Genomic DNA, 24,073 nt, shown 5'->3' with positions numbered 1-24,073 from the left:
TTAACTCACTCACTATGTAATGCTTAAGAATTAATTTCAAAAAAGATAAATTTATAAAATCACAAGTACTTGAATAAATATTAATTTGTGGACCCAAATTTTCATAATAATTGACAATGTCATTAAAATACAATAAGTGTCACCTCATGAATAAAAGTTACAGTAATCTCACAGTGCATGTTTTATTAAGTAACATTTAATAATGTCTGATGCAGAAATGTTAGCACTTGAAGTGTCTTGTTTTGATGTTACAAAACAAACTTTAGTGACGATAATTGCTTAACCATTGAAATAATCATAACAAATTGACCCCTTAGCGCAATGTAAACATGCATTATTCAAGGGGTTTCGAAACTGGGCTCCGGAGAACCCCAGGGGGCAGCAAGGGAGCATATATATATATATATATATATATATATATATATATATATATATATATATATATATATATATATATTAAAATTAATATAAAAATGATCTAATTTTAGAGGTAAAAATAAACCTAAATAAAATTCGTGTAAGGTAATAAATTTGAAAATAAATACTGTACTATAACAAGAAGAAAAACCTAGGCCTAAAAAAAATTTGCAGTGTCCTCCAATATACTTTGCAAATAAAACAAACAAATTGCATCTTGGACAGAAAGAGACAGCAATTCTAAAAAAAAAAAAATAGCTATTTATTGTCTTTTAATTATTTTGATATGGAATTGTTTCACATGGAAATTGTTGGACTAAGTCTTGTTATGCAAAACATTCATATAAACATTATTTTTGGTTTCTTCCTTTGAAATTACAACTTCATTGCCATATCGTGATTCAGGACCAGAGCTGTTTGTTTTAGATGACTCAGTGTGTATCTGTCACTGCCAATTGTGCTCATTTTTAATCTTCACGTAAAATTATATTTGAGGTATAATATGCAGAATGACTACAATCTAGTTGGATCATGTTTTCCCCTGACAGTTTATCACCTCATGGCCTTTGTCAATAAAGCAATATATCTTATTATTATGTAGAAGATCATCATCAACATATTCAAATCAACATATTCCCTAAAATAACAAAACATATGTATGCACTGACAGATGGGTTGAACAGATTTATTACCAAACTGAAGTTATTGTCAACCAGTGCATGCCACAACATACAAAATTTGATTACTATAATCAGTTTTTAACATGTCCTTTTCTTATCTGGAGATGATCAGAAACCTTCAAGATCCTTGGAAAAATTGGATGAAAACAGTTTGGAATGTGAACCATGACCCCGCACTCCAGATACAAAAGTTGCATGAACATAATATTTCATATTATGCTCCAAAATTATGAAGAGCTAATCGGAACATGTCATTGGTGCAGACCCATTTGTTATCCAAATTCTTCAACAAGAAGACTTGCTGGAAGCCCATAACTTGGTCCTGATCAGCCTGTAAAATCAAAACAAATACAATATCAATATTCATTTTTATTTTGTTTTACAGCCTGCTTATCACTGGTTTCTTTAAATGCCGTTATGCTGTGTTCACACCAGACGCAGAACGCGCATCAAGCGCGAGTGATTTACATGTTAAGTCAATGCAAACACGCGAATAGACATGCTGCGGCACGATACACGTGAAAGGCTCGGCGCGAATGATGCAACTTGCGCGAATGGCGCAGGGCGAATGGAGCGTTTTGCGCGTTTGACGCGCTTAACGAGCGTTCCACACGAATCTCTTGAGTTCGAAAATCTGAATTTTAGCGTACATTCGCGCCGCGTTAATCAATCAGAAGCTTGCTCTTGTGGGGGCGTGATTTTGACGTAGAACCTGTTATCGGTGTCCCGAGGGAAATCCTCCAGCCTTCAACAGTTCATCAAACTCGGCTTGGCTCAGTCAGAAGCACCGCTGAAAGCCTCCGTCATCCAGGTTAAGTTTCTGGAGGAGTTTATGAGCTCACAGAGCTGGATGCACCTCTGAAAGGATGTAGTGGACTCAGACACGACCCTAAACGTATCAACGCTGTTTTTCAGTCTTCATAAAGCACATAAACACTGTTATTGTCTTCATAAAATCCATGTTAGCCATTTACTGTAGCTATGAACCTAGAGTCTTCAGGCAGACAGAAGCCCTGCCCATCACACGAATTCGCGTCTGTTCTGAAGTGAATTTGACACGCTAAAGAAGTGTGGTTTGACGCGCGAATGAAGCGAGTAAACTCAAATGTTCACGCGGCTATTTACGCACGAATAGCGCAATTTATCCGCGCGTTACGCGTCTGGTGTGAACAGCATTAGAATCATCATAAATAAGAGTTGTCAAATTATTTTATTAAAAATAACAGTCATAATATATTATAAAGAAAATACTAATATCAGAATTAATATAAATATAATGTATTAATATAAATGTTGTTCACACGGTCACATTTACATTTTACTTAAATGTACATTCTATAAAGCGTAATAGTCAACATTTAATTGATTGTAAAAATGTAAATAATAAAATAATAATAATAATAGTAAAAATTAAAAAACAACAAATCGATCATCAAAACACTAGGCTATATGAGAAACCCAATTCCAATCAAAAAGTAAAATTAATTTCCATATTTTAAAAACATGGATAGAATGGAAGTTAACCGGAAGCCATATAGCTGGCTAACTGAAATTAAATGTCTGTGGGCATATACCCTATTTCACCAATAAAAAGCAAAAATGATCTTGGAGAGCTCAGCGATTGTTGATTCTTTAATCGCGCAAAAAAAAAAAAAAAACACAAACATACAACTTCAGAAGTAAGAAATGTCTGACAACGTGAAGGGTTGGGTTGAAAAAATCATATTAAGTCACGATACGATTTATATTGATAACTATGATAAGCTCTGGATATGTTTACTCAATATTAATTTAACAGTAGGGCTGTGCAATTTGGGGTAAATATATAATTGTGATTTTTTATTTTATTTTTTTACAGATATTAGGATTTTGTTTGTTCTGGATTGAAGCCTTTTACAGCTAAAATGCATTGAGTCTAAGTTTAAAAAAAGACGTGAAAAGATTAATTTACTCCAACTTTTATTCAAAATTAGTTTTTAAATATTCAGAAATTAAACAAATCTTTCACCATCAACCCACTTGTCTTGTTTGTTTTATTGTGGGCATTCCACTTAGTTCGATTTGTTTACTCAATTTTCTAGTAAGACTGTCACACACGGACGGTAGTCACACATTTGCTCTAGTAATATATATATATATATATATATATATATATATATATATATATATATATATATATATATATATATATATATATATATATAGCCTCTTGCGATTAGCTAATCGCATTTCAAATCGCGATTCGATTAAATTGCACAGCCCTATCTAGCAGCCAATCACATAGCAGAACTTTGCTACAACAAAAATCAATAATTGTATTGATATTAGAGATGCACTGAATTTTCAGCTGCTGAAATTTTTTGGCCAAAAATAAGAGCTGATATTAGGTTATGCTGTGTCAACCAGTATCGTTTAGCTGTGGATGTTCTTCAGTGTATTAAAGTGCCACTTTTTCCAGATTTGTCACCATGACCACCTGAGCGATTTAATTTTGTGTACTCTCATACAGCCATTCAAGCTGATCCAGACATTATAAACTCCAAACAGAGCATGCGCTCCTCATGAGGGAAGGTGAATTACAGGGAAGAGCTGCCTCACCTCTCAACTGTCGAGCAGCAGAAGTGAAAAACACACTGACTCACTGCTCCACGTAAACTAACAGCAAGAATTTTGACTGACTGAATACTATCAGGTTTAAAATGTCATTAAAGACATTGTTGATTTATTTTCTTTCAAACTAAAATATGTAGAGAAAGAGAGAGAGAGAATAGGTCAGGTTTAAGTTGTCAGCAAATGCCTTCCTAGAAAAAGATATCCAAAAATAAGCATTTATAAAATATTACAAAACTTCACATATTAATCAAACCTTTCTCAGCATATATAATCTAAAAAGTTATAATCTATAATATTATAATCTAAAAAGTTAGTTAGTGAAAAACAACACATTTGCAGTTTGTTGCAGATTGGGGAAAACAGTTTACAATTTTAATTTATCTTAAAACTATTTTTTTTAAATGCAATAAAAATTTGTTTGTTTATATGCTGTAAATAACAGTTATTCAGAATATAATATTTTATATTGTAAAATCATAAGTATATCATAGACATGTGGAAACTGCAAAAATCATGTCATCTGTTTTTGTTTATTCAGTCATTCATTTTCTTGTCGACTTAGTCCCTTTATTAATCCAGGGTCGCCACAGCGTAATGAACCGCCAACTTATCCAGCAAGTTTTTACGCAACGGATGCCCTTCCAGCCGCAACCTATCCCTGGGAAAGCCTGTTTTTGTTAATAAATAATATTTTCAAATTTTATTTTAATGAATCTTCAAATTTTTGTGGCTTCAGTCATTTTTGGGATGTTTTTTTGTGATTAACAGTTTTATTGATTCTCAGGCAAATTTCAGAATGGGATACTGAATCAACATTTTACCCTATTAACTAACCCAACAAAAACTAATCCCTAACAACAACTTTAATGTACCCACTTGGCTATCATTAAATAACATTAAAGCCTTCATCTTTATACAATAAGGAGAAAATTAAAATGAAATACAAATAAAATGAATAGGTAAATTCAGTCAATAACATATCCCATTTACACTGTCACAATCGGTATTTCTTATACATTTATTACTGTTCCATTTCCAAACAGGTTAAGTACTTGTACCATTTTTTTATAGTATAGGTTTAACTTGTCCATTTGCTTATAAGTAGGGCCAGACAAAATCTGCAGACATTTTTTGCTATTTCTCCACAGAATTTTTCAAAAAAATCTATGTCGAATGATCATTGGAATATTGTGACTAAAAACTTAATATATGAAATAAAAAATATGTTTTTAACTTAATAAATAATCAAGTTATTTATTTAATTAAATGTTTACAATGCGAATCCAATTATATCCACTTATTTCATAAACTAAGCAAGTCTTTCATATAATATCTCATAATATCTCTACTAAACGACAGAACATGTTACTTAACTGTATTGTAAATAAATCATTAAAACATTTCCATAATAGTCAATATTATTACTGATATTTATTTAAAACTAAAGAAACATAAAAAGTAAAAAAAAAAAAAAATCATTAGCAAAAAAATCTGTGGATTTCTGTGTGTGCAGATTCCGCGTGGGCCTACTTATAAGACATTTTTCAAATGCAGCCACTCTAGCAAGTTCCACTGCCCAATATTGAAGGTAAGAGGCGTCTTCTGATTTCCAGCTCCTGAGAATTATTTGACTGTCGGAGTATTTTTTAAAACTTTAAGCAATTTATATCAAAACATATATTATCGTTCGTTATGGAAAAGAATGCTTGATATTGCATTTTTACCATACCCCTAGGTCCACATGAAATCTGACAGCACAGAATTTCGAAGATTTTTAGCCCATCATTGAGTCTATGCATTTACCTGTGTAAATTTATATTTATTCAGTTTTTTTATTAATATTACTATAATTATTGTTGTATAATAATAGTAATATGAAAATGTTCATGATTTATTTACAATACAGTTTGTAAAGTAATAATTTCTGTATTTAAGTAGATATATTACATGAGAGACTTGCTTTTGTTTACCAAATAAGTGGATTCAATTGGATTTGCATATTAACATTAAAGTTAAAAAAAAAAATTTTATTTCATGAATAAAGTTTTTTGTTACGATACTCCTAAAATCATTCTGCATAAACCTGCAGATTTTTTAAACAAAATTCTCAGCAGAAATAGCAAAAAATGTCAGGAGATTCTGTCCCTACATATCGCCCAGTCCTGATGTGAAGTCCGCATAAGACATGGCTTTAAAAAATTCTAAACGGGCCCTTTCCACTAAATTACTCATATAAAATACGCAATCTATCATAATATCTTACTTTGAGCTGGCCCATGACCATACTCATGACGCAGTTGTCTGGTGTTGGATGATGATCCTGAGCTGTGATGCTGTGTTGAATGGTCTGAAAAGGGAGGCTCTGCAAATATGCAAAATCCCAATGGGATCCAATTAAACTTCAGACAATTTTTGAACACGGCAGTTATAACTGGTGTGAAATAAGCCAACTTACATTTAGTTTGGTCATGATGGCATTCTTCCCTTGAAATCCTTCACCCTCCCACGTCAAACAGGAAGCGTCAGTCTTCAGAAGAAAAAAGCCAATATTATAATCAGTTACAAGTGATAAAACCCGGATAAAGCACATTGACGACAAACAAACCCTTATTATTAATAGAACAAAAACTCGGTTCACGGTGTTTACTGACAGTTTAATTGACAATTATCCACTTACATACAAGTCGGCGAGCTTCACGCGGTCTGTATCAAACTGATGATAATAATGCTGGACAAATCCACTGCCGATTTGCTCCCATATCGGTTTTTCTGCCATTGTTTTTCAGCTTATGAAACTCCTGCTCAAGTTTGAAAGGACAGAAATTCCACGTGTAGCCGACGCTGCAAACAAACACCGAGAATAAGTTGTTTGATAGCAAAGTTTAATGAACGTAATGTTACGCTCGATAGACATTATTGATATCATGAAGTTTATAATATTATTGCTGTATAAAGCGTTTTTAAACTTACAGTGACCTCGGCGTAATGGAAAGGCTCCCCCGCTTGATTACTTCGCGCCTTATTGGCCGCCGGAACAAGAAGACGCAGAACTCGCTCACAGTAATAAAACAGATCTGAGATCAGCATTTAGGAGAGAATGTGTAGCGAATCAGTTTCTTATGTTGATCTTAAGTCGATGAAATCTTATAAAATAAGAGCAGAGTCGATACTTGTTAAGAATGGCATACATATAAACAGAACTGACATATTTTGTCAGTTTTTCTCATCATTTTTTACAATAAAATATTGTATAAATATAATTAAAAGTTGTTGGTTGTATGATTTATTTAATAAGCTTTTAATTGTATATATATGTATTATTTTTATTATTATTTATTATTATTATTTAAATGACCAATTTTTTATTTTAGTGAAATTCAATTTACGATTTTAAAAACGACATCCTTGAACATAACCTATAATCATAATGTGTAATTTTTTGTTTGCTTTTGTTTAAAAATGTAGCAATGCAACTCACAATTTTTAATTTTATAATAATTGTATAAAATAACATGATTATATATTGTTCATTCTGCTGTGGCGACCCCAGAATGATAAAGGGACTAAGCCGAAAAGAAAATAAATTAATGATTATATACTGTGTAATATACGCCTTATCTTGAAGTTTGATATAATATTACATTTTTAAGCCCACATGCCAACATTAAATTATAATAAACTGAATGTTTGAATTAATAAGGGCTTTTAAACGACTTTTATTATGCCATAATTTTTGTCTCTGGTGCCGCCGCCTGTCCATTTATGTTAAAATTAAGGCTGTTCATTTCTGCCGAAACGTGTTCTTAACAGGTTTAAATCGTATGATCCTGTGGAAAAAAAAAAATTCAACGTAATCATCAAAATGATTTTCTAGACAAAATCTACCAGGCACAGAACGGACAGCTACGTATAGGCAACTTTAGGGGAAACTCGTTTCCGTGTTGTCTCACGGATGTTTTTACTGTAACTTATACAGTAAGTTTAACGTATAATCATGCCTGGCTCTCAAGGAGTCCTTGCTTTGTGCGAAAATACCACGGAAGTGTTTTTGGACGTCTCTAAATTGCTCATTACATACGCGGACAACATCCTAAGGTAACGTTAAGTGAGCTGTTTGGAGGACATTGCAGTCTGCCGGGTGGAATGTTGTTTGCTTCACTGCTGGTTATGATAGATTCTTATGTCTTATGCAGACTATAACACTTTCCTATTTCCTTTATCCCTAGACAATTTATATTGAATTTGGCGCTAACCTACCAATAGTTCTATTATTGTTATTGTGTAATTTCTTACTTGATTCATCTTGTATGTGTATTTTTCAGGAACCCAAATGAGGAGAAGTACAGATCAATTCGTATTGGAAACCCAACATTCTCCACCAAGCTTCTGCCTGTAAAAGGAGCAGTTGAATGTCTCTTTGAGATGGGATTTGAGGAGGTTGGTGATTAAATGTCTGAGTGGACTTTCTAAAACACTTAACATGAAAAAAGCTTAACGTAGCTTAATGTACCTAAACATAAACCAGAGAAACCCATATTTTGTCAAACTTTACTTGTAATTAACCCTAACTACTGTAAAAAAGAACAATTCCCAATTCCATAGATAAAATGAAAAACATCCAGTTAAGCGTTTTCCCCCCATTGAAGTCTATTAGAAGGAAAAAGCTTAATGTGGGTTTAAGTAGTATAACAACAAGTGGGGGAAACCAAATAAAAAATTTTTTTTGCTTGTAATTCACATGAACTACCAGTAAATGAATGAGCCCCATTTCCACATCTAAAGTGGAATATTCTAAAATGCTTAGGGTGAAAAACTTAACGTGGCTTAACATACCTAAACATCAACCAGGGAAACCCAAATTTCTGTAAAACTTTTCTTGTATTTAAAGTAGAAAAACATCACTTTAAGTGTTTTCTCCCCCTTTGAGAAGAGAAAAGCTAACATAGCTTAATGTACCTAAATAACAAACAGGGAAAATAACATTTCCCTCAAATTTTACTTGTGACAAACATTTTCTGATGTCAAAAGAATGAGCTCTAGTTTTAGTGAGTTAAAATTTTTACTTTATGGGTTTTCAGTCTATTATAAAAGACAAAAACTTAACATGGCTGAATGTACCTCCACAAATTGGGCACACTAAAAATCTATGAAATTGTTCTTGTATTTAACACCAACTACTAGCAAAAGCCCTGATTTGGTGGATGAACAATGTGACATTAAATGTTTTTTCCACATTGAAGTTCATCATAAGAGCTTGATGTGGTATAACTTAACAAAATTCTGAGACAATCAAATTTCTATAAAAAAGAAACTCAAACACTTTCTGCTGTTAAAAGAACAAGCTTTTATTTAAGTGTATCAAGTGAACAATATCACTTTAAGCTTTTTCTCTAGAGAGGTCCATTTCAAGGAAACAGCTTAACGTATTTTAACACAGACCAGGAAAACCCATATTTCTGTCAAACTTTACTTGTGATTAGCACTAACTATTGTCAAAAGAACGGGCCCTAATTCTATTGAAAAAGTGAACAATATCACATTAAGCATTTTCTCCCGCATTGAAGTCCATAAGAAGGAAAGGCTTAACAAAATTTTACAACATACGAGGAAAACCAAATGTTAAAAAAGCTGTTTATAAAATCAAAGTCAGTGTGAATCACAAGTAAAATTCGATAGAAATGTGGTTTCCCTACACTTGTTGTTAAGGAACATTGAGCCACATTAAGAAACCTTCTGATAGACTTCAGTGGGGTAGAAAACGCTTAATGTGATGTCTTCTCAAAAAAAAAAGTTTATTGCTATTTCTTGGTCACATGTTTTAAATAATGTGTCAAAAATAATGTCTGCGAATCTAAAATGCAAATATTTTCAAAATACATGTATAATAAGCAAAATTCAAAGTGTTTTGCAAACAGAAAGAGCAGTATGGAAAATGTGCAGGTGTTTTATTGTCATTCAAAATTATTTAACAAAAGGTGGCCAAATTCGCCAAACTGATGGCTAAGTGTGCAAAACATCACTTCACATAAATTTTATGTTGTTCATGTTGTTCTAGGGCTGGGTGATAAAATGTATGTCATTAACAGTAATAAGCTCTGGACTTTTTTACTCTATATTGATCTAAGAGCCAATCACACCACAAAAAATAATTGTGCGACAATGAGAATCTAAAGTGTGTTGATATTAGAGATGTACTAAATTTTTGGCCACGAAAATTTATCGGCCGAAAATATGTCATACCATTTAATAGACTCTCTAATTTTTGTGGCTTTAGTCATTGTTGGGATAATATTTTAAATCTGGAAGCATTAACAGCTTTAAAATATATATTGTTATCATTCAATATGGACAATAATTATCAAGATTGCATTTTTGTCAAATCGCCCAGCCCTATGTTGTACCCACATAAATGTCTGCTTCCAAGACATTAGAAACAGACGTTTTCTTTTAGCCTTATAATTGTATGTCAACTCCTTTTCACTGTACTGTTGTTACCCGGTTATTGAAAAAAACAACATGCTCACAACATCCAATCAGATGAGAGAACCTGAAAAGCAATATGGTGTTTTACGACATCACAGAGAATGTAGTGTTTAAATGCTTAAAAGCACAAACTGTTTCTCGATGTATTTGGATGCAATTGACAAATAGTCGCAGACAAATAAAACTTTAGTGACGTAGCAGCACTGGTCCAATCAGGCCAGAAATAATCCTGTCTACTGTCCCGATTATCTCGCACACTGACCCCGGGCCATCAAGCAGTCTTTATTGTTTAGCCCTGCCCTATATTGTTTACTACGCTACTTTGAATATTTGGTCAGAAATAGCATGCAAGTATGACTTCAAAATAACATTAGCACTGTTTATTTTACTGTAAACAATGTTGGTCTTTGGCTGCTAATATGATCTCCTTTTTTATAATTTGCAAAAATACTTTTCTGAACATATAACATTAAAGTCTTCAATGTGTCTTTAAAGTCTTCAATATCGCCATCAAGGCGTCATCTTATGTCAGAATTGATATTTCTATTCATTCCTCTCAGGCTGAAACCCACCTGGTGTTTCCGAGGTCAGCATCTGTGGAGAAGCTGAGGCAGGTGCGGGAGACGATCGCTGCTGAGAGAGACCAGAGACTTGGTGCGAGCAATACTGCGTCCAGTCCACAGAATGCCAGCGTTCCTCCAGTTCCTGCACCTCCACCATCACTATCCTCCACTGCTTCTGCAGGCCCTGCTGCTGCTGCCGTCCCTACACCTGCACCTGCTTCTATACCATTCACTGTGAGATTTGCATTGTTTAATATTTGATTTAAGATCCTGTTCGCTTTTATTTATTCAGGATGATATCATAAATTCGATACTACTTTAGGAGGTTTTTGTACTACCAAATAAAATGATAAATTAATAATTGGAATTAATAACTGTACTTGTTTTGTTCCTTGGCTTTTCTACACTAATTTTACCTCTATGTTTTTGTTTTTTGCTGTTAGTCAAGCAGTGCTACATTCCAAAGAACAGTACAGTCAAACTTTCAACATGTGTTAGTGTATGAGGATCCTGAATTACAGCAGAAAGCTCTGGAATGCATACCTCATGAACTGCTCAGGTCCAGGGCTAAAGAACGACTGAAACAAGCCAATGATGCAGATGCAGGTTAGTAAGTTTATCTGTCTGACCAGTACTAGTACCTGCCTACCTATTTATATCTAACTATTTATTTTTTATGTTAGTTTGGCAATTTTATATAAATACTTTTCGATATTCTTTAAGGCCATAGATTGCATTGATTAAATGTGTTAAATTGTTCTCTGATATCAACATAGTTGGTATGGGCCTTTGTTAAGTTAAAAAATTCTACATTAATGGTTGTCCATAAATGGTTCTCCGTAAATATGCTCATTTATAACTAAAGGAATTGCCAATCGAATAGGAAAAATAGGTGAAGCTTGGTTTTGACCTTATTTGGAATGGTTATGAATATTAATGAGCTCTGCTAGGATGCATAAAAACAGCTTAACACTCTTCCACACACACACACATATCTATTTATATATATATATATACACACACACTCTCACTGAGCACTTAATTAGGTACACCATACTAGTATCGAGTTAGGCCAGGTACTGCAAATATTCCTCTGAGATTTTGGTTCATATTGACATTATAGCATCACGCAGTTGCTGCGTATTTTTTTCGGCTACACATTCGTGATGCAAATCTCCTGTTTCACCACATCCAATAGGTGCTTTATTGGATTGAGATCTGGTGAGTGTGGAGGCCATTTGAGTACAGTGAACTCATTGTCATGTTCAAAACCAGACTGAGATGGTTAGCGCTTTATGACATTCTGCTGGAAGAAGCCATCAGAAGATGTGTACACTGGTCATAAAGGGATGGACATGCTCAGCAAAAATACACATGTAGGCTGTGGCGTTGACACAATGCTTCGTTTGTACTTATGGGCCTAAAGTGTTTTAAGAAAATATCCCCTACACCATTACATCACCACCAACAGCCTGTCGATGCAAAAGCAAATGGATCCACGCATTCATGTTGTTAATGCCAAGTTCTGACCCTACCATCCAAATGTTGCAGCAGAAATCAAAATTCATCAGACCAGGCAACGTTTTTACAATCTTCTATTGTCTAAGTTTGCTGAGCCTGTGTGAATTGTATCCTCAGTTTCCAGTTCTTAGCTGACAGGATTGTTACCCGGTGTGGCCTTATGTTTCTGTAGCCCATCTGCCTCAATGCTGGACTTGTTGTGCATTCAGAGATAATCTTCTCCATACCTCGGTTGTAACGAGAGTTACTGTAGCCTTTCTATCAGCTGGAACCATTCTGGCCATTCTCCTTTGACCTCTGGCATCAACAAGGCATTTGTGCCCACAGAACTACTGCTCACTGGATATTTTCTCTTTTTTGCACTATTCTTTGAATCCAAGAGTCCATGGTTGTGCCATGCTCAAAGTCACTGAAATGACCTTTCTTTCCCATTCTGATGCTCGGTTTGAACTGCAGCAGATCTTTTTGACCATGTCTACATGCCTAAATACATTGAATTGCTGCCATGTGATTGGCTGATTAGAAATTTGCGTTAACGAGCAGTTGGGCAGGTGTACCTAATATAGTGACCAGTGAGTGTAGACACAGCACAATGTACTCCGAAATCACACACACAAAAAAATCATGTGTCGTTTGTCAGTAAATATTTTTATAAGATACACGTTGTATTGACCTTATTCTAAAATGTGGAAGTGTGGCTATTTTCGTAATTGTTTTAGAACTTCCGATTCAGCCGCCTATTGGAGAAATTAATAGTAATAATAAACGTCAGAAAACGGTCAAACTACTTGCTCTACAAACAAATGTTTGCATGACACTACAGACCATGTAGAATAATGTAATAAGAAATCAGTTTGCAACATCAAACAGTGAAACGAGCAGTTTTTAATGTCTAAAAATGAATGGAAGTGAATAAGACCAGAAGTCTCGAGCCTAAAAAATTCAAATGGCTGCGCCCACTCGTCGGCAAAGAATAAGGTGAATTGTTCAAAGATAAAAGATCCCAATTGCTTTTAAAGCCTCATATGTTATAATAATAATTTTTTTTTATTAAAAGACATCTCTGACTTCTATTTCCATTAAGTCAAGACTACACATTATCTGAAGCTGACTCACGTTAGTGTGTTGTATTTTACTCTCAGCATGCAGTCTAGGTGAAGAAGACATGTTAGTTCTTGACCTGCTGCAGTGGTTCAAAAGTGACTTCTTTTCCTGGGTGGATAATCTGCCATGTATACAGTGTGGAGGTAAAACCCAGCCTTCCGGATCCCTCTCCCCGTCCAGTGATGACCTGCACTGGGATGCAGGCCGTGTAGAGAACCACTTTTGTCATACTTGCCAACTCTCCACTAGATTCCCAAGGTACATCATCTTTTTCATTTTCAGCAACAATTGCTCTTATAATGTAGTTGAATATTTGTTATCATTGGAATTTTTTTTTTTTTACTCTTTATGTTAAATTGATACGTAGGAATAACAGGATTAATCACCCACCCTCATGTTGTTACATGCTTGAATGACTTTTTTTTCCTATATGGAACAGAAAGTTTTTAAAATGTTTTTGTTTATTTTATACAAAAAACAAAAGGCTTTTGGGACCATGGACTGTTAATCCTCTAAAAGGCACCATAAAATATTACAAAAACAAGATATAATCACTATATCCATATTAATCTCTACTCTATTAAAGGGTACATATTTTACCATCTTTTTACGTCTTTTACCCTCCAGAATTTTAACAGCAGATGGCTCTGTGTGCTGTACAGACAGCCATACTCTGCTTGCATCTAATTCCTTACAATTACCACTTGAAACTAAAATAATCATTATGGTAGGAATAGTTTAAAGGATTTATACATGTAAGTGTTCATACTGAGCTGTGATTACATTAATCTCATGACATAAAAGTTAATATACATGATGCAGCTAAATACACAAGCGCTCTTTCTCGTGAACATTAAAATGTAAGGTTAAAAACTAGCCTAGAGCTTAGATTTAGTGGTGTAATGGATCACAAATCTCACAGTTTGGATCACATTATGGTTTTTAGTCACAAATTGGACCATTTTTCGGATCAGGCAAAAAGGGAAGGAAACAAGTAATTTGCTTTTCATTTATTACAAAACAGTACTGCAAGACACTTCTGGTTTTAACAAACAGAACTTAAAACATGTAAGTTTATTAAAAACAAAACATAGACATAATCAGCTGATTATTCAGCGAAAAAAAATTATAAAATATTTAGTACTGTGAAAAATTAACTGCCACTACTTTGCTGAAATGTTACATTATCATTTGTGCAACTGATACTTACATATAATTCAGTTATTTACTCATAAAATTGCTTGATGTGTCATTTTTGAGGAATTATTCAGTGGCATATTTTTGATGGCTGGTTATCACCACCTATTGGTTAAATAATGTAATTGCTGCCGACAAATTTCTTTTTTGAGTGTTGTTAAATGCATATGACGGTAATTTTATTCTTTACCATAAACATTAGTGGCTTTTATCTAAACTATAAACTGTTATCCCAGTACTTCTGTGTTATTTGACTGTTTGTAACTTCATAACTAACTCAAAAATCTGACTAAATCTCTATCTTGATTTTTGCATTTTTCAAGCACAGATTTCAATGCAGCAATTCGAACGATTAATAAATATATGCAAATCACTATCATTTATAATTTATGTTGAGTGGCTGTTAAGATCCCGATCTTTTAATGATTAATTGTGTAGCTTACACTGAATGCATTAATGCAGGCTAAACAAGTAGTGACAGAAAACACCTTTAATGAAATTCACCACATCCAGAATAACCTACCACAACTTCTGTCATCATTGTATTTTACATGAAAGCCTAAATGCTTTATACATATGATTTTAATGACGCGAGAGTCAATCTTTCTGTGATCGTTACAAATTTAGGATTTATCTACCAGTAAAAAAAAATAAATGTTTCGGTATTAACCTGTAGGCCACATGCATATATATATATATTATTTTTTTTACATTGTTATTTCTGTCATAGTAACATATTTACGTTACTTTTTCCATTACGCAGGTACAATAACCCAGAGAAGCTTCTAGAGACCAGGAAAGGACGTTGTGGGGAATGGGCCAACTGTTTCACCCTGCTCTGCAGAGCCTTAGGCCTTGAAGCCAGATATATCTGGGACAGCACAGGTACATATCTTCACAAAAGCACTAAAGGGATAGTTCACACAAATTTGCCCATCATTTACTCACCTTCAAGAGGTTACAAACCTTTATGAGTTGTCTTCTTCTGGTGAACACAAAAGACAATATTTTGAAAAAATGTTAGAAACCTGTAACCATTTACTCCCTTAGTAGGAAAAACAAATACTAAAGTCTGCTTCCTTCATGTCTGTCTGTTATTTGAGGCAGCCGGGGGTGAAGATTGAGGCACACTGACAGGCATGTGGGAACGGTGGGCAGGAAGACTAGCATTAAAGGCACAGTTCACAAAAACTGCTTTCACAAAGAAAAGTTCACAAAAAAGTTGCTCAAAGCAAAAAATTACAAACTTCTGAGAGGTATATTCAATAATCTGATGGGTGTTTTAAGCTGAAACTGTACAAACACATTCTGGAGACACAAAAGATTTATAATAAATCTGGAAAAAGGGGTAAACTAGGTGCCCTTTAAAACCACTTTTTATTGCATTATTGCTTTTTTAGTTGCTTTATATATATATATATATATATATATATATATATATATATATATATATATATATATATATATATATATATATATATATATAGTGAAGTGAAGGATTTGACCTCCTTTTTTAATAAAATATAAAGATTTAGGCCTAATGCCAATTCTTTTTTTTACCTCTACCCCATTGCATTGGCCCTTGAAACAGACAGTGGAAGGGTTTCAGATTTACCTCTTAGAAATGTGACAGCATTACAACACCTGCACACGTCATCAAATGGTGACTGCTGTAGTTATTTCAGCTAGTTTTTGGTATTTATCTTCAGGAAATCATAATCATAACGAAATAATGTGGCAATAAGCTTGTAAATACAAATGCAAAATAATTACACCGTGGCCACAAGAAAACAAAGTTAATGTTTTAGCCTACCAGACACTATTAAAAAGGTAAGTCCCAGCTTCTAAACTTTTCTGACTGGGTTTTCGAGTGTCATCGAGTGACAGATGTTAAAGTATGTTGTGGGACTACAGGAATTATTATTATTTGGTAAATAGCGAAATTTAGTTTTTTTAATTGTTTTTTTTTTTTTTAAAAACAGGACTGTAAAATACAAACTCTGTTATGAATGTATTCGCTTGTCAGGTCCAAGCCGCTGCTAATTTGAATTGAGAAAATATTCGTTTGTGGCTTTTTAGTCATATCACACATCTCTGGGCTTGCTACATCACAAATACCAAAATTTTTAGCAAATTATTAAAAATTAATCACTTTCTGGCCATCGGATATTAGGTATGGATATATATATTATGATTGTGATTTTCGAAAGTATTACAGCGCTTTATTATTATCATTTGACGAGTCACCCCATAAAGTTTGATGGAGCGCTTAGACCCGGAAGCCGCTTTGTCACACTTAATAAGTGAATTAAAATGTGCTTGTTGTAAAAAAAAAAAAAAAAAAAAAAAACTAATTTATCTTCTGACTCACGTGTGCAGCCATGTTGCTGTTGTAGATGATGTATTCTGAAAAAATTTGGTACCTCTTGGTTTCGAATCCTGGTCCTGGAAAATCTCCATTTTTAATTCAATTCACCTTTATTTGCATAGCGCTTTTACAACGTAGATTGTGTCAAAGCAGCTTCACATAGAAGTTCATAGTAAATTGAAATAGTGTAGTTCAGTTTTCAATGTTCAAGTTCAGGTCAGTCTAGCTCAGTTCAGTTTAGTGTGGTTTAATAATCACTATTGAGATTCCAAACACTGAAGAGCAAATCAATCTATGCGCAGCTCCACAGATCCCGAACCATGCAAGCCAGTGGTGACAGCGGTGAGGAAAACTTCACCAATTGGCGAAAGTGAAGAATTAAGAAACCTCGAGAGAAACCAGGCTCAGTTGGGCATAACCATTTCTCCTCTGGCCAAATGTCTTGTGCAGAGCTGCAGTCTAGGCACCGGAGGCTGGAAAGCTGGACCTCAGCGAAGACTTGTCTGTCCTGGAGCGTCACAGGAGTCAGTCTCATACTCTCCACCCCTCCATGACCACCACAGCAGCTGCCCAGGATACGGCCTGGTCCAGAAGATGAAAACCTTGTGATCATATTGTCGCTGGTCTTGGATCGAAACAGTGGCGCTGCATAGTCGCATAGTATAGAATAGTATACTTTTGAAAGTAAATCTAGCCCCTCCCCCGAACCTTGCACCTTTAAGCTAAAGAGAATTGGAACACCCCTACCCCTTCACGTGAATGCGCAAAACGAGGGGTAAGGGGAAGGGCTAAGGGGTAGAAATGGGATTGGACCATAGTCTTTATATAGTATCAGATATAGTTGTCTGCTGTCACTTTAAGACATATTGGATGTATATAATATACACATCTGATATTCTCCTATATAATGTATCAGGAGAGGCAGGAGTGATGCTCAGATCAGCTCTCTTAACAAATAGTAACTCCCTAACAATTAATTTTTTTATTTGTGATTTTACGTCTGTGAAAAATGTTGCTGCTGAAAACTGGCTAATTTTTTATCAACAAAATAATCAAATTTCTGTTTTTGTTCAATGTGACAAACATCAAATGAGTTCAAATATGGATGTTTTTATTGTACCATAATGATGCTGTGTAAAAAACTCAAAATATTGTCCTGTTTTCAGATCACGTGTGGACAGAAGTGTACTCTCAGTCTCAGCGCCGCTGGATACACTGTGACCCTTGTGAGAATGCATGTGATAAACCCCTCCTGTATGAAGTTGGCTGGGGCAAGAAACTCTCCTACATCCTGGCCTTCTCCAAGGATCAGGTGGCAGATGTAACGTGGAGATACTCCTGTAAGCACCCAGAGGTTCTGTCCAGACGCACACAAGTCCAGGAGACGTGGCTGCTTCATATGCTTAACAAACTCAACGCTGAGGTATGTTCACATTCTGATCCCCTCATCAAAGTAATTTTGCCAAAAGTATCATTATTTTGATACCTATTGATACTGAAATTTAACAATCTGCAATACAGAAATGACACGATATCACTGTTCTACTGTATTCATTCCTTGATTGCCATGGAACCAAAATTTTGCCATGATCACCCCAAAATAAAAATACTATTGTTAATTACTCACTCTCATCTCATTTTAATCCCAAGACTTTCGTTCATCTTCAGGACATTTAAATTCTACCTGTTTCTTATGGCTAAGCAATACAGTACCGTATTGTCGGGTTTCTGTAACCTAAAAGCCAATTATTGTAAATACTTTTATTCATTCATTTATTTTCCTTCAGCTATTTCAGAGGTCGCCACAGCAGATTAAACTGGCAACATGTTTTACGCAGCAGGTGCCCTTCCAGCTGCAACCCAGTACTGGGAAACACTCATGCACACTCACATTCGCACACACACTCATACACTATGGCCAATTTAGTTTATTTATATAACCTATACCACATGTCTTTGGACTGTGGGGGGGTATGTGGAGCACCCGGAGAAAACCCACACCAACATGGGGAGATCATGCAAACTTTACACAGAAATGCCAACTTACCCAGCTGGGACACGAACCAGCATTTTCCCTGCTGTGTGGTAGGGCTGCACGATTAATAGTATTATGAACACGATAAAGCTATTTGTGGCCCACTATCAATAATTAAATATCGTCGCGATTTTACAGTTTAAAGACCAAGCCGTTACTTTAATGGGCAGAGTTTACGGATTATATCGCATTACAAGCATGAGCTGACTGCGTCTAGATTGCAAGTGTTTTTTTCAAGGAATGCAATGTTGATCAGGTAGTCTTTGCTCCTGTTCAGTCCAAACATCCCAAAGTAACACAATAAACCTCATTAACCACCTTAAAAGCCATGTATATGTATATCTTTATGTGTGTGTGTATATATAGGCCCGTTTCCCAGATTGTTTGAGAAGTGTGAGTGCTCTGAATCGGGCTCAGGCACGGATTACTTGGCCGGCCCAGGCCCGGTTGGAAGAAGTGTGCGGTTCACGCTTGTGTGTGAGTGCAAAACGTGCCTGAGCCCAAATCTGAAAGCGAGACATAACTTTTACGGGAATGTTTCATATGGATTAATTAATCATTCTTACTGTTCAATGAACGCAAACTGTCGTCGTTTATTAAAGACGCAAACTCCTCACTGCATGACAGCTGCACCTTCAGCAAACCTCCTAATTCATGAGGACTTTATGATTGTTTATGAGTGTCAAAAGTGTCTGACCTGTTCGGCAAAATATTTGACTGCGTGTAATTGCATATCAAACGACTAAAACAATATAACTAAAGCAATGTCCACTGTGCTGTGCGAAAGTGCTTACTGAATAGCGCATCATCGATGACGTAAGCGTGCCCAGGCCAGAATGTATTGTGAGTACGGGCCGCCAGGGGAGATAGGAGGGGGTACAAGCATGCTTTGACCCGGTTCAAGGCAACAGTACATAGTGTGAGTACGCCCTAATATTCAAATTTGTTTGATGATTTAAAACATTAAAGTGTGACAAACATGCAAAGAAATAAGAAATCAGTAAGGGTAGAAAACAGTAAACCCAGAATTTCTTGTGTGTTTGTGCACACTTGGTGAATAAATCTCATGAATAAATCTCATTTTATTTTGATCATGAATTAAGATATTTTAGATAAAATCCTGGAGCTCTGACAGCAATTGTCCTGAGATGTTTAAAGTCCAGAAAAGGAAGCAAAAACATTACACGTGACTTCAGTGGTTCCACTGTAATCATACAAAGCTCCAAGAACATTTTTGTCTTTCAAAAAATGGTAAAACACCTTCCTATCAGGTCAGGCAATGCATTTACTACAGGTAATAATTTTCTTACATTTATTAATTTTTTTCCACAACAAAGGACAGTGTACATTAATCAACATTGCCCAAGAATGTAAATTTACCCAAAGGTCCCATTTATCGATGGTCCCTTTGTCAGATGTTGAAGGCCTATACCAATAAAAATACAAATTTAAACTGTTTAATTTTAAAATGATATATGATGTTTGCATCTTGCACTGCTGACTTAATGGCAATGGGGTGTGATTTACTGCACACAGTACAATACATTGTATAATACATACTTTTTTTTTTTTTTGGCCTACAAAAAATGTTCTTGGAGCTTTGTATGATTACAGTTGTATCACTAAAGTCACGTGGCATGTTTTGGCAGTGTTTTTTGGTTCTCTGGACTTTTTATCTCTGGACTTTCTGGACTACTATCTACAGAGAGAGCTCTTGGATTTCATCTAAAATTAAATAAATGAATGAAAGTTTCGGGGGATTGGTACTACATGAAAGTGATCAATTAATAACAGTTTATTTTTCATTTTGGGTGAACTAACCCTTTAAGACATGCATAATCGTTGTAATTAATGCTGTGACATCAAAAGTAGTTATATGAAAATGAATACTGATATGTTTTTTTACATTGCCATTACAGTGACATCACTATATCAAACTAAAGATCCCTTCATAGTTAATCTAGACAAACAATTCACCTCTCATTGCCACTTCTTTCCTAAAGAGGCAGCAGTTTCTAGGAGCAGAGAGAAAGCAGCAGCTGTTGCAAAGGCTGCTGGTGGAGCTGGTGGAGTTTATTTCTCCTAAAAGTCCTCAACCTGGAGAACTGGGTGGCCGCATGTCAGGATCCCTGGCTTGGAGAGCAGCTCGAGGAGAAACTGGTGCAAGCAATGCTAAAGAGGTGAGATGCTTGACCGTAATCGATTTTGCTTGATTTAAGATCTGTCATAAAAGACATTAGAGTAGATGCATAAATTTGATTGACGTTACTAATGTTTGTTTCTTCCCAGGACACACAGGAAAATGTCTTCACACCCTCAGAATCTGAGAAGGAAAGCAAACGCTTCCACATTTGTTACAATGTGACCAAAGACTGTTACTACAGAGTGAGCAATGGCCAAGAGACTATTCAAGGATGGCAGAAAGGGGCCTGGAGGACAGAAAACATGTTCAGGAAAGAAGAGCATGACTGGCAGATGGTATGTTTTTTTTTTTCAACTTTTATTTACATACAAATTTGATTATTTATTAATATGCCAGTTTTATTTTTTATTTTTTATTTTAACACTCCACCTTAAAATATTAATTTAACATTTTTTTTTTTTTTTACATTTTATTTTACAAATCCCATACAGTTAAATAGTTGGTTTTAATATTTTATCTTTTATATTTATATTTTATATGATATTTATATTTTATTTTTATCTCTGGGTCTAGTGTGAGCACTTTTTTAGCTTAACTTAGCATATATCATTGAATCAGATTAGACTGTTAGCATCAGACATTAGCATCATAGTTTAGATAGTTTTTCCTATTTAAAGCTTGACTCTTCTCCTGTAGTTACATCATGTACTAAGACTGATGGACAATGAAATTGTAGCCGTGGACTAGATTTTTTTACCTTTTGTCACAGTCTTGCACATGTGAAAGATTAATAACAACATTGCCTTTGATGTATTGATGTTTTTTTTAGCAGCCACCAACAGTAAATTAGGGAGGAAAAAATATTTTTTTCCATGACTACTTTTTATATTGAAAATAAGTAATTTTGTGTGTTTTTTCACTAAATCAGAGACATCATTTATGAATTTGGCAAATAAAGAGTTAAAATCTTGTAATTTTTAAAAACATTTAGTAGATTTGACCAGGACTGAGGTTGATTAACAGATTTATGCAACAATAAATATTAATCTGATGCATTTTTAAACCCAGTGGTTTCATCCCTAACATAACAAAAGGGTAGCAAATTTGCCAAGAGTCTATTATTGAGTTTTTTTTTTTTTCTTAAAGCATTACAAAGCATTTTCTTAAAATATTTGTAAAAATAAGATTTGTCACCAAAAATCATTCTGCTAGCTGAAACACAGAACAAGTTATGGCCAAATTACGACTCAGAATCACCCCAGAGTGGATGAAAACTTCCCCAGCAGTGTGCAATGGAAAGGTTCTTTGAAACCATCAATGCCAGTAACGGAACAATTTTATTTTGAAAAGTGTCCAATAATATTAATCAGTTCCACACAGCAGTCATTATTACGGTTATGTTTTCTATCTTTTATGTCATATTAGTCCTCTTCAACACATTGACTTTGAATTAGACATGCAGGTTCATGCATACTCACTGTGTTGTTTCTCTGGTACTGTAGGTGTATCTGGCACGAACAGAGGGCGCTTCCTTTGGGAGGATGAGCTGGAAGTTCAACTGCGCTCCAGCAGGAATGAAGATGAAATCAGCATCAGTCCGAGCCTTCAGTCAGACCTTCCATTCAGGCACTGTGCGTTGGAGTTTAAGTACCAACGAGACCACCACAGAATTCCCTGGAGGTATGAGACTCACTGTAGGCGTTGAGTCACTAAACTCAAGAGCTCATTTCTGTTAAATGTAACATGATTACTGCTAATTAAGCCTGATTTGTAATATTAGTGCTGGGCTTGTTTTGGCAGATGGTGAACTGCACTCATTTTCAAATGTGTCCGGAGGCACAGAGCTGATTGTGGAGGCCGAGCTCACTGGAGGAGATGGCAGCACTTCATGGCAACACGCTCAGCTCTTCAGACAGAGTTTAAAAGACACAGAGAAAGTTCTATTTGAAGTGATGGTTGAGTTGGAAAAGTCTTGATGAGAGACCGGCATGTGTGAATTGATATTTCTTGCACGTATGCTTATAAAATGAACTTTCCTAAGGTTTCTTTTAAACGCAACTCTGTAAACAAGTTGTATTTCCTTTTTTCAAAACTCTGCATTAAAGGAACAGTTCACCCAAAAATTCAAATGACATCACTGTTTACTCTCATATGGGTTTTAAACATTAATGAGTTATGTTGAACACGAAAGAAGATATTTTGAAGTACACATTGACTGCCATAGTAGGACAAAAATGCTATGGAAGTCATGAGTACAATCAATCAGCATTCTTCTAAACACCTTCTCTTGTGTTCAGCTGACCTAAAGAGGTTTTGAAGGGTGAATAAATGATGACGGGGATTTCATTTTTGCGTGAACTATCCCTTCAAGTCTTAGCCGCATGTCTTCTATTCTTACTGTACGCTTTTTCAGTTTTTTGTATTTAATACTAGACAAATATTTACCTCTACATTACACTGGCTAGCTGGTCAGTTCTGTGAATCGATTTTTAATGTAATATGTCAAGTAAATGTGATTTTAGATGTGGATATATTTGGGAATGTACATCTTAACGTTACTATAATTTGAAGTTTAGGGCATCACTTGGTATATATTTTAATATAGACTGTACATCATCTTTACGTCAAGTGTAATGATCTGACCTTTTAGCCATGCAATAAATTATTTAATTCTTGAATTGTGGGAAATCTTTCGTATTTAATATTCATTAGTGCTTATTTGGGGCTCAGGTTTTCCTCATAGTCTAAAGACATGCAGTATAGGAGAATTGGATTAACTAAGTGGAGTTTATTTCTAAACTAATTTGGAGAGGATGACGTGCTTATGATTGCTTGCACATTCCACCAGTAAAAGTGTTAATGTTTAGCTAGCAGAGTATTAGCGGAGTTCTGCTTAAAATATTGCAATGCACACAACATCATGAGTGGCATGAAGTTCAAAACAAGACA

At 34.9% G+C, this 24,073-nt stretch overlaps 2 protein-coding genes across 4 annotated transcripts; one reads left to right on the top strand and one right to left on the bottom strand.

Annotated features, from left to right (window-relative positions):
- Window positions 1–1,076: 1,076 nt before the first annotated feature.
- On the bottom strand, window positions 1,077–6,831 carry nutf2l (nuclear transport factor 2, like). Its single transcript, NM_001003598.2, has 5 exons — window positions 6,681–6,831; window positions 6,388–6,551; window positions 6,166–6,237; window positions 5,974–6,072; window positions 1,077–1,428 (listed from the first exon to the last, which is right to left on the bottom strand). Exons 2-5 carry the CDS (start codon window positions 6,484–6,486, stop codon window positions 1,312–1,314), a joined length of 387 nt encoding a protein of 128 aa, NP_001003598.1. The 5' UTR covers window positions 6,487–6,551; window positions 6,681–6,831; the 3' UTR covers window positions 1,077–1,311.
- An 800-nt stretch (window positions 6,832–7,631) lies between these two features.
- ngly1 (N-glycanase 1) lies at window positions 7,632–23,802 on the top strand. Of its 3 annotated transcripts, XR_012394569.1 has the most exons (12): window positions 7,632–7,805; window positions 8,033–8,147; window positions 10,754–10,990; window positions 11,200–11,362; window positions 13,420–13,639; window positions 15,342–15,463; window positions 17,249–17,288; window positions 17,397–18,369; window positions 20,985–21,161; window positions 21,271–21,459; window positions 22,627–22,804; window positions 22,925–23,802. XR_012394569.1 is itself a non-coding variant. In NM_001020601.1 (11 exon segments), coding segments are annotated over 11 exon segments (1,935 nt in total). In that variant the 5' UTR covers window positions 7,659–7,704; the 3' UTR covers window positions 23,101–23,240.
- Window positions 23,803–24,073: the final 271 nt, after the last annotated feature.

The sequence above is a fragment of the Danio rerio genome, chromosome 19 (genome assembly GCF_049306965.1).
Source record: "Danio rerio strain Tuebingen ecotype United States chromosome 19, GRCz12tu, whole genome shotgun sequence".
Classification (NCBI taxonomy): domain Eukaryota; kingdom Metazoa; phylum Chordata; class Actinopteri; order Cypriniformes; family Danionidae; genus Danio; species Danio rerio.
This window is presented reverse-complemented; position numbering and strand designations above follow the sequence as displayed.

Coding starts and splice junctions, on each gene's coding strand:
- nutf2l (NM_001003598.2), bottom strand. CDS start 6,486: ATGGCAGAAAAACCGATATGGGAGCAAATCGGCAGTGGATTTGTCCAG. Junction 6,073..6,165: donor CCATCATGACCAAACTAAAT/GTAAGTTGGCTT, acceptor GCATATTTGCAG/AGCCTCCCTTTTCAGACCAT. Junction 1,429..5,973: donor TGGTCATGGGCCAGCTCAAA/GTAAGATATTAT, acceptor TTGATTTTACAG/GCTGATCAGGACCAAGTTAT.